This window comes from Trematomus bernacchii, unplaced genomic scaffold, assembly GCF_902827165.1.
Source record: "Trematomus bernacchii unplaced genomic scaffold, fTreBer1.1, whole genome shotgun sequence".
NCBI lineage: Eukaryota > Metazoa > Chordata > Actinopteri > Perciformes > Nototheniidae > Trematomus > Trematomus bernacchii.
This window is the reverse complement of record NW_022987689.1, coordinates 10,736,128-10,747,780: the sequence shown is the minus strand read 5'-3', so window position 1 is coordinate 10,747,780 and position 11,653 is coordinate 10,736,128. Positions and strand designations below refer to the sequence as shown.

Sequence of the window (11,653 nt, the reverse complement as noted above, 5' to 3'; positions counted from 1 at the left end):
GTACAATTGTCTAATGATTATTTGCATAATCAGCAAAACACACTCCCTCAGTCACTCACATTAAACACACACACTGGGGCACAGAACATTGATGGTCTTTAAATACGGAAAAATCACATTGGATAAAGTAGAGAAGAATTTTACAATCATCATAAAATTAAACAAAAGTCAAGAGAATCCCTTTGACGTTTTCACGTTAAAGATTTGTAATGGCCTATCATATGTCCTAAGTTCCTATATATCAAATACTTTGAAATGTGTAAAAAATTGTTATGTACACATAAAGTTGAATATTGACCAAAGTTTGAGGGTCATTCATTAGTTTCTGTCGGTTTCATAAATTCTCCTACAGTGCTACCTGTTGGCCAAATTGCAGAAGTACAACAAGATAATCCACTTTCCCTTTTACTGCCATCAGTTATTTATTTTTGTTTTGTCACAGAGAGTAGAAAATATGGTTATAGACAGTCCGAGAAACACCTACACAGATCATGCAACTGTTTTAACTCTACATGCTGAGTTATAAACAGTGTGGTTTAGGATATACAGCGTTGTGAAAGCGGGTGGGAGTCATTATAGTCACATGGCAGTTTACAACTTGAAAACCTGATTGAATAAGTAATATTTAAAAAAGAGTTATATTTGCTTTATGATCTTCAGCGTGAATAAGAACGAGACGCAGTCAAGCTGCAGTATTACAGTAAGATTATACTAGAAAATAACAAAGTACACAGTTTTAACAGTGCATGCATGATGGTCTTTACAAATGATGATTATGGGATGCATCCATTATTAGAAGCAGCAATGCAGCCTCAATGTCAGAGATAAAAACTTTCACACAAACATGTTACAATAACTGGAAGCTCCACTGAGTATTGCATATCTACATTTATCGAATAGTTTAATAGTTTGAGAAAAATGTATTCACTTTACTGCTGAGAGTAAGACAAGAAGATAGATACCTCTTTCATGTCTGAATGCTAAAAATGTAGCTCGAAAGATTTAGCTTAGCGTAGCGTAGCTAACTAGATTAACTATTTATCTAGAGTCTAGATTGTAGAGAGAAAACAAAACAACAAAAAGTGTCCCTAACACTTCAGCAATGTTATATATAGTAGGTAACAGCTCAAAGGTCCGGAAAAATGGACATTCATTTTGATACCACAACTTTTAGCTTAGCTTAGCATGACAACTGGGAACAAGGGGAAAGATCAGTCTTAACGTAACAACATATGCCCACCAGCACCTCTTAAGCTCACTAATAATATTCATGTATTCTGTACACAATCTGTGGTGAAAAAACATGGCTAACTTCCTTGAGTCTCTGCTGGTAGCCCGGCAACTGGTTTTCGCTTTCAAACGTCAGTTTTCGTACCAGTTATACAAACATGATATAATATGTTAGTTAGTGAACTTTAGAGGGGCTGATAGTTATTGATCCTCTGGAGAAAGATAGGCTAGCTGTTTCTCTGTATCCACTATGTATCCTTAGCCAAGCTAACCTTGCAGCTACATATTTAGCATGTAGCCTACACGACCAGCATCAATCCGCTTATCTAACTCTCAGCAAGAAATAGAAAAAGCGTATTTCCCAAAATGTCAAACTTTAAGGTTTTGATTATAATGGCATCATTAAAAAAAGTAACCAAAAATATAAACATTTGAAAAGATAGTACATCATCATCATGTTCAACCACTGAGTCTGAATAAAACATGTCATCCATACTGTATTGACTGGAAATGTATATTAAGTATTGTTGTTTAACAGAACACTTTCACACCACCATCCATATTCTGCTTTCTACAGTAAAAAACAATTTCACATACAGGATATTACTGGATTTTGTCCCATCAAACACAATAGAATCAGTGAATATTTTTTCAACAGATGAAGTAAGCCCCAGTTTTTTTGTCCATGGTGTTTCCCAACTACTCCAACTAAGTAGTCCAATTCCCTCCACGGTATTGTCAATTTAGAGGAAGCACAGGCCATTAACTGGCAATATAATCTCTATCAGCATCACTACAAACATGCTACTCCCACTGTGACCCATTACATCAGCACGTCTCAGTGGTCTTACAAATTGCTTGCACAACTACACATAAGATCTCTGTCTATTTTCTCTTTTCGTTCCTATCCTCCAGCCTGCGTGTTTAGTAACTAAGACTGAAAGTAAAATCAGCTGTACATGAGCTACACATTTGTCTCTCTGCTCACTCCAACTCTGAAATACAGGCCTGCCAACAGTGTGTTATTGTAGTGCACAGCAGAGCCACAGGGACATGAGAGCACTGGGTGGTCACATCGCAGCACAGCGCCTCGAAGGAAGGATGAGGGGGTCAGTGCCCTGCTTTTAGGCACCTCAGCAGTGGTGCACTAGCCTCCAGCTACCAGCCCACTTTGAACAAAAGGCTTTGTCACAATGGCGGCTGGATTCCATCTGGCAGCTCTCTGTCCACTGGCAGCAGTGTGTGACAGGTTAGCTGTTCCTCTGCCCCAGCTCCCTGTGGGACGAGGACGAAGAGCTCTGGCTGTCCTCAGCATCGTCTCCATCTGCAGGAACATGGGGAAAGGGAGAACGATTTACGTAAATAATAATGTGATCATACATACAGTACAACGTCTTTCACATGTTTTAGGCCATAGTCCTGGGTCCCAATCATTCTTAATTTTCAGGAAAGAATTAGCAAAAACAGATTGTCTAAAGAAAGATCCCAGATCATTTTGCTATTATCTTTAGGGAATCCTGAATGTTGTGGCACTCATAAGTGGTCCACGAAAGACTGTTTTGGCAGATTTTTTTTAAGTTTTACTTAACACCCCTGTTAAACAAACTAAAAAATAGGCATTTTGAGTCCAGAAAAACAAGACTGGATTTTGGCTGGAAACAGGAAATTGAAAATGTTATAATAAACTCTATAAAATGGGAGCATAATCAATGTATGAATGGGACTATAACTACATTTTTTTCCACAATCCTGTGCTGTACAATGATGAAAAAGTATTGTTGCATCCTTGTCATTTGTGTGTTCTTGGCAGCGAAAAGATATTGCGAGAAAATAAGAACAAAATAAAATCAAGATCATTCAGTTTGGACTGAAATAAATAAAGTGTAAAGACTGGGTTGAATGACCTTTACATTTTGAAAATCTTATTTGATTTGGGGTAAACAAAAGTTACTTTAAGCCTCTCAATGTAGTTCAGCTTTTCAAAGATGCAAGACTTCATAATATGAAGCCATTAGTCAACAATAAAACATATAAAAAGACACTCTTGAGCAAAGCAAAGGCTTCAAACCTGACAAAAAACGAATAACCCTTTACTGTACACCCACACACATATCCCCTCTAGATTAAGGCTGTGGTTTACCTCCCCCTCCTGCGTTGATGTGCAGCTGGGACAGAGACAGGGTGAGGGGCAGTTCTCGCCCATCAGGGTCGCTGGGACTCTGCAGAATGTCGTGCATGGCGTTCCTGCGTCCCGTCCTGCCAGAGGCGATGAAGTCAGCGTACGTGGCCTCAACATCAGACATCGCTCATGCATCGTTCACACAGCAACACCTACAGGAGGAGCAAATACTCATCAACATTTTCAACACACAGTTCTCCATACAGTTTCTTGAAAGACTCTACAATATAAAACATGAAATATGTATAATCCTCATGTTACATCTTACTCTACAGAGGGGAAGGAAGTATTTATATCTCTACTTAAGTAGCAATACCACACTGTAAAAATGTCTTACAGAAAAAAAGCCCTATGATTAAAGAACCAAAAGTAAAAGCAGACAACTCTTCATGCAAAAAAAACCATATTATTACATCACATTATAATATGGATGCCTTATTTGAGTACATCAATGTAATAGTACATGTTAAGAATAGTAGCCTGCTTAAGAAAAACAAGGCCTCCCTATTTACTTTAATGTAACCCCTGATGTAGACAAGATAAGAATGCAGTTATATATCCACATTTCTAAGCCACTATTATAAACACTGAATTATTGTCCTAATGTGCTTTACATTAATGTTCACAGCTTTACATTTTGAAGTAGGCTATCTCATGCTAACCAGGTAGCCCGTCCATAGTTTGGCCCACAAGTCAAGAATCAACCAGATTCAGATATCGAAGTTAACCACAAGTCAAATGATATATCCATAATATATCATTAAGTAATTTTACCAGGCCAAGTCCCGTTTTGGAAATGTCTTACCTTAAGTGACAGCTCTACCAGTGCTGTAGCCACAAGCTACATTTCTTGGGAGTGACTTCACCTAGAATAAGCACCACGACAGGCCCAACATCGCGTCAAACGACAATACAAAACAAACAAAACCAACGACAAATGCTGGAAACAACCCAAGTCAAACAGGTAACAATCCCAACGCCACTACATAACGCGACGAGTCAACACATGGATATCATCTAACAATATGAATCACATCAGTAGGATGCTATGTAAAGTCCCCAGTCTATTCTCCCTTGCCGTCGCATCTTCCTCCTTCTTGACTAATCAGAAACGAGGAACCTGCTTCTAGACGCTGATTGGACAGGAGACACAAAAGGATGAGAGGAGAGAGCTCTGAGCATGGCTCTGAGCAGCACCGAGGCTTATGCTGCATTCGTGATCACCTCGTAAATCTCAACTTCATGAATAAACATCCATTTATCAATCTATCTATGATTTTGAAAGCAGTTTACAAATATTAGTTCAAGAAGCAAATGTGTATCATATTTTCATTTTAATATTAGAGTCGTTTTACAGACTGATGCAGATTAACATTTACTGAGAAAAATAAAAGAAAATCACATTAATTAGTTAATCAATAAGTGTTTATTTATAGGCCTATCATTAGGTAAAAAAAGTAATTTTAGCTAAACAGATTATAATTATAGTGGAAAAATGTGGACAAACTGGGACAAATGTTATAATAAAACTATATCTTGGATTGTAAACAAGATTATATGTTTGTATGTTACAGTATGCTTTGATTTACCACAGGATGGCGCTGCTGTCAGCATTTATCTTTAACAGAGCTACCTCAATTCACCTCAACAAATCTTAAGAAAAAATATCAGCTGAGATAAATAAAAATGTACACGTTTTTATTTTATTCAACAAAGATATTGAGGCTAAATGTTTTTAGATATATAATCGATTTCATACAACATTTGTAAGGATGCTCCATCTGTGTTGTAAGATAAGATAAGACATTCTTTATTGATCCCAAATTGGTAAATGTTTTGTTGCAGCAGCATGTAAAACCAAGTATTGCACATAATTAGAAATAAAAAAGAGTAGAAAATAAAAAAGTATACAATATAAACATCTAAAAAAAGAAGATAAAACAGAACTAAAAAAGTGAAAATGTAAAAGTTGACCGTGAGAAAAACTAAGCAAACTGTCTGACAAATAAAACACTATTGAAGGGCCAAATTACAGAAAACACAAAATGATATAAACTCTCATAATATGAAAGTAGGATATTATTTACATTTAGTATGCAAAAATGGCAAAAAAAATATTAAAAGGAAATGTTAAATGTACAGTGGGAAGTTATAAGTCCAGTAAACAAAAGAGAAGCTATGGAGCAGTGACTTCTCTGCCAGCCAGAGGTGAGTTGTTGTACACAGTGTTGGCAGGAATGTCTTCCTGTATCTGTCCTTGTGACAGCGGAGCAGACAAAATACTTCTGTTTCCCCCTCATGCATTAAAGATAAGAAAACATACAACAATAACAGGTGCAATATACAGACACAAAAAAACGTGTTGACCTTTAAACATCAATCAATCAATGTCAATCAATGTTTATTTATATAGCCCAATATCACAAATGTTACATTTGTCTCAGTGGACTTCACAGTTTGTACAGACTATCAGTATGACAATACGACACCCTCTGTCCTTAGACCCTCACATCGTACAAGGAAAAACTTCCAAAGAAACCCCACAGTTTTAAAGGGGAAAATGGGAGAAACCTCAGGGAGAGCAACAGAGGAGGGATCCCTCTCCCAGGACGGACAGACGTGCAATAGATGCCATGTGTGAATCGAAGAGATAATACATTTACAACATAGGTAGACCAAATGTTTGGAAATGCATGTGTCTATAATAAGAAGATGAATCCACGAGATTGTCAACGATCCTGTGGGAGCCATCAGGGAAGTAGTATGATGAGAGTCAGGCAGGACCGCAGAGACAGGTTCAGCCAGGACTCGAAATCCAGGACTCAGATCCAGAACTCAGGATAGAGGATCCAGGACTCAGGATCCAGGACTCCGGATCCAGGACTCAGGATGCAGGATCCAGGACACATGACTCAGGATCCAGGACACAGGACCGCAGCAACAGGATCAGCCACGACTCAGGATCCCGGCGTAGATAGACACCAAAAAGAAATTTGGGGGAAGCTGGGTTATTCGGAACATGAGAGTACACAGGTACAGACAGACAGAAGGAAGAAGTAAGGTGTCCCCCGACAGTCTAAGCCTATAGCAGCAAAACTAACGTGTCTACGTACATGGACTCCCTTACGATAGGTTGAGGGAAAGGGGTAGCAAGTAAGAAGTAAGGAACAGAGGTGGAGAGGCACAACGTGTCTACGTACATGCACTCCCTTAGGATAGGTTGAGGGAAAAGGGTAGCAAGTAAGAAGTAAGGAACAGAGGTGGAGAGGCACAACGTGTCTACGTAGATGCACTCCCTTAGGATAGGGTGAGGGAAAAGAGTAGGAACTAAGATGTATGCGCCACATCTATAGCATGAGCGCATTGCTCCTAAAAAGTTTTTTTGGCACTGACACCAATCAACAGTTGTGCGTCGACTCGGCAGGGATCAAGGCACGTACATGCCTCTCCCTGCTTCCACCGTCTACACACCCAACCAAATTACATATATACCATCAGTAAGGAAAAAGAGTAAGAACTAAGATGTATAGGTGAAGAGGCACAACGTGTCTACGTCAATGCACTCTTATTAGATTATTTTATCAACTATAAGATTTATCAAAAAGGAAGGTCTTAAGCGTACTCTTAAAAACGGATAGGCTGTCTGCCGCCCGAACACAAACTGGAAGCTGATTCCACAAAAGTGGAGCTTGATAAGAAAAGGCTCTGGCTCCCATTGTACTTTTAGAGACTCTACAGTAGGAACAACCAACAACCCTGCATTCTTGGAACGCAATGCCCTCGTAGGACAGTAGGGTATAATGAGTTATTTAAGGTAAGATGGAACCTGCCCATTAAGAGCTTTGTAGGCGAGAAGAAGAATTTTAAATTATATCCTGTGTTCTATAGGGAGCCAGTGTAAGGCAGCCAACACTGAAGTAATGTGGTCCCTTTTCCGAACTCTGGTTAGTACACGTGCTGCAGCATTTTGAATTAGCTGAAGCGACTTAACTGACTTTTTGGTACACCCTGATAATAAAGAGTTACAATAATCCAGCCTTGAAGTAACAAATGCATGGACTAGTTTCTCTGCATCGTTTTGAGGCAAGATATGCCTGATTTTTGCAATGTTACGTAGATGAAAGAAGGCGGTCCTTGAGATTGATTTTATGTGGGCGTTAAAAGATAAATCCTGATCAAATATAACACCAAGATTCCTTACAGTCTCACTGGAGGCCAAATTAATGCCATCCATAGTTAGTATATCTTTAGATAGTTTGTTTCGTAGATTATTTGGGCCGAGTACAATAACTTCAGTTTTGGCTGTGTTTAACATCAAAAAGTTTAAGGTCATCCACGTTTTTAAGTCCTTGAGGCAGTCTTGATTTTTATTTAGATGATTGGATTTATCAGGCTTGATGGATAAATATAGTTGAGTATCATCCGCATAACAATAGAAATGTACAGAATGATTCCTTATAATATTGCCTAACGGAAGCATATATAATGTGAACAAAATAGGTCCAAGCACTGAGCCCTGTGGCACTCCATGGCTCACTTTGGTTTGCATGGAAGATTCATCGTTGACACACACAAACCGAACCAGCCTAAAGCAGTTCCCTTTATGCCAACTAAGTGCTCTAGTCTTTGCAATAAAATGTCATGGTCGATAGTATCAAATGCAGCACTGAGATCGAGCAAGACAAGAATAGAGACAAGTCCTTTGTCTGAGGCTATTAGAAGGTCATTTGTGACTTTAACCAGAGCTGTCTCTGTGCTATGATGTGTTCTAAAGCCAGACTGAAAATCTTCAAATAAATCATTGTTTTTTAAGTAATCACATAACTGTTTTGCGACTGCTTTTTCAAGAATTTTTGAGAGGAACGGAAGATTAGAAATAGGTCTATAATTGGCTAAAACCTCTGGATCGAGGTTGTGCTTTTTAAGAAGAGGCATGACTCGAGCTTAAACAGCGAAGAGTATGAGCATCTTAGAGACTATGTTGCTTCGGAAACATCTTCTCCTCTTGTACTTGTGGCACCGGGATTTCTGCAGAACACATATGTCAAAAGTTTTAAAACGGAATCTTCTTAGTGGCAAAGAGTTGGGATCAGCTCCCTCCCACCAGCTTGAGAAGCTTTACCTTCAGATCTGCAATGGTGACAGGATCCACAGAGGCACAGCTTGCTTATTCGCTGGCTGTCTGCACTGCTGCGCTTTATCTCTCTGTATTCTTACTTTACTTTTTCCCAGATGTACCTTTTCTTTCTGTGACTGATATCTTCTCAATTGGCTGCTCTTCTCAATCCACAGACAGGCCACTGGTCCGTAAAACTAGCAGAATTATGAAAGTAAACGACAATTTATCATAATTAATATACAGCACATTGCAGTTAGATAGTTAATGTCTCATTGGGTTGTTTAAAATAAGTTTCAAGTGTTCTTATTTCTCATCCTCTCTCTCCACCAGGCCTACTTCCTACTAGTTCATTACAATGGATTTTAAAACTTTTTTGACCACTGTAGTTACTTTTTTTGTAAGAATATATATTACAAAAAAACACAATCCTGACAGCCTGGTGGATAAAACTGTTCTTAAGTCGAGTAGTGCCCGACCTCAGGCTGCGGAACCTCCTCCCTGAAGGCAGGAGGGTGAAGAGGCAGTTGGAGGGATGGGGCGGGTCACCCACAATGCTGAATGCTCTGCGGGTGAGGCGGGTGTTGTAGAGGTCCAGGAGTGACGGGAGTGAGGCACCGATGATCCTCTCAGCAGTGTTGTGTGTAAGAGACACAAAAAGAGGTCTCATCCTAGGTAAAGTGTCCTGTGTTTTAACATAACATGTAATTTAGCTAATCACACATCTTACAGTACATACCCTTCAATACTGTAGACATACGGAAGGAATTTGGGGTTTAATATCTTGCCCATGACACTACGACACAGCAAGGGCTGGTGATTGAACTAATGACAATGACCTCTGATTGGTGCGCACCCTGAGCATCTTATATTGCAGCTGATTGTTTACATTGTAGTGAATTAAAACCTTGGTGCGTGCCACACAAATGCAAAAAGTTGTCTTGTGTAATGGATCAAATGCTGATTTGACAAACATCTATATTTGATGCCCTAGGAAATGAGCCTGGGCTGATTATTTATATGTTGAAAAAATTACAGATTGGGTCTTTAAAGAAAAATTGCGCTCTATGGATTAAAACGGTTGAATAGGTGATTGATAGATAAATGGAAGGCAAAATGAGTCACTCAGTCTGTGACTAATCGGCTGTAGGTCTTGACTCACGCATGACATCACAGTGCTAAAGTGTGGAAAGTGGGTGCTGTTTGTGTGTGTTTTCATCACCAGTTCAAGAAGCCAGACATGGCACAGTTCAAATACCAAATCACCACTGCTGCATAACCTCCAGACTATCTCGACAACACTTTCAATCCAACAGGTGACATAATCTTTTGTGATAACATAGACTTAAGCAGCATCACACACATACGCACCAGCCAGCAGCTTCTCAGTACCACTACACTGATGGACACTGAGCAGCTTCACTGGAGCAGACAAGTGCCTTGCTTAAGGGGACTTCAATTTTTAGATTAGGTCAGATGAAACTTTAATGATCCCTGTGGAGATGTCAGGTCATTAGAGCAGCAAAGGAGAGGCTACAGATAAGAATAGCTCAAATAGAGTATACTGCAAGAAATAGTGCGAAGAGAGCATACTATGGATGATATAGCAACAAATAAGCACTCAAGGATTAACTAATTAAAACCCTGCATTCATACACCATAAGTACATGCATGCCTGAAGTCATATTTCAAGTTTTTTTTTATCAACAAATTGCTCATTCTTCCACTGTTTAGTGTATGACATTTTGGCTGCAGTGTGTGTGGTTAATCTGAGCATCCAAAGTCATTTCTTGTGCAATGAAGCAAATGGTGCATGCGAGAACAATGTGTGCAAGATTTAGATTGCCATTGATGCTACTGACTGTGGCATTTGGAAATAGCTTACAGTTGGCTGAACAAAGAAATGTTAGACAAAGAGGAAGGGAAATAAAGGGAGAGGCTGGAAGAGAGGGAGATAAATATAGATAAAGCCAGAGATAGAAAAGAGTCAGAGGATAGACATAGCTCCGTAAAAATGGGTTATAAACTTTTTTTTATCCAGACTTCATTTGTGTTCTAACGCCCCTGAGTTAGGTCTTTGTCCTGATTTGGCATGTCTGTCTCTGCATAAATTGTTTATTCTATTATAGTCTACTCAACAAAGGGGGAGAGTTTAAGGAAACAGTATGGGGTGGAATATGTTTAGGGGGCATACAAATAAAGGTTATGGCATGGCTCACCATGGAAACAATGTAGGCTACGTGCTTTCTGAATTAACAATTTATTTTCAATGGTTGCCAAAAATACGACAATGCCTTTTTGACTTTTGCGATATATGAATACAACCTAACTGATTTTCATGCTATTTACTTGTGATTGATGAATGATTTTTAAATGAGAAAACTCCCTCTGGAGGGAACTTTGGGATGTTAGCGTCTGCAGACCATTTACATGCACAAAAACTTATATAACACACAGGAAAGGGAAAATCCCAACAAATTATACGGCCTCTTTAATAGTAATATCAAAGCTCACCTATTATGCTATATTTGAACAATATATTGGCCATATCTATACAAAACATGTCTCTGAAGTGTTTTGCTCAAAATACCAAACAGATCAACCATTGTAACCATGCCTCATATCCCTCTATTTCATCCCTGTTACTAAAGTGCTGATTCTATTTCAGTATAGAGAGGCAAAGTCCCTCCCTTTCCGGTGGACCTTCATGGGACCTTATTTCGGAAAAATTATGTATTGAAGTCAATGGCGAGAGAAAGATTATCTTTCGATCCCGTTTGAATTGTGCCATCAATTACACATATGATGTTTGTCAATTTAAAAGATAATTTTGCAAGTAACATTTTTTTTTAAGTAACATTTTTTTTGTGTGAAACCGCTCAATGAACTACATCTCTGGTCTCGCACAACAACACACGTCACCAAGATGGCCGTCACTACTGTCATCATCACCACAATGAAACACGTCCAGAAGAATGTCATGCAAAGCTGCCTGCCTGCCTGCCTTCCTTCGATTCTCCCTGAACTGCCTGATCTTTTTAATGTTCAATGTTAACCATTTGTGCAGATAGCATGAAGTAGAAAAGATCGCCGATGCTAATGTAGCGTGGGCATCCGGGCTTAAACGG

General features: G+C 39.0%; 1 protein-coding gene across 1 annotated transcript; it reads right to left on the bottom strand.

Annotated features, from left to right (window-relative positions):
* Positions 1–397: 397 nt before the first annotated feature.
* LOC117488372 (cAMP-dependent protein kinase inhibitor alpha-like) lies at positions 398–4,483 on the bottom strand. Its single transcript, XM_034137219.1, has 3 exons — positions 4,215–4,483; positions 3,371–3,561; positions 398–2,554 (listed from the first exon to the last, which is right to left on the bottom strand). Exons 2-3 carry the CDS (start codon positions 3,531–3,533, stop codon positions 2,481–2,483), a joined length of 237 nt encoding a protein of 78 aa, XP_033993110.1. The 5' UTR covers positions 3,534–3,561; positions 4,215–4,483; the 3' UTR covers positions 398–2,480.
* Positions 4,484–11,653: the final 7,170 nt, after the last annotated feature.

Bases quoted from the DNA above. Each gene is read 5' to 3' on its own strand.
- LOC117488372 (XM_034137219.1), bottom strand. From the start codon at position 3,533: ATGTCTGATGTTGAGGCCACGTACGCTGACTTCATCGCCTCTGGCAGG. The intron at 2,555-3,370 runs GTAAACCACAGC...ATGTTCCTGCAG, and splicing joins CATCAACGCAGGAGGGGGAG to ATGGAGACGATGCTGAGGAC.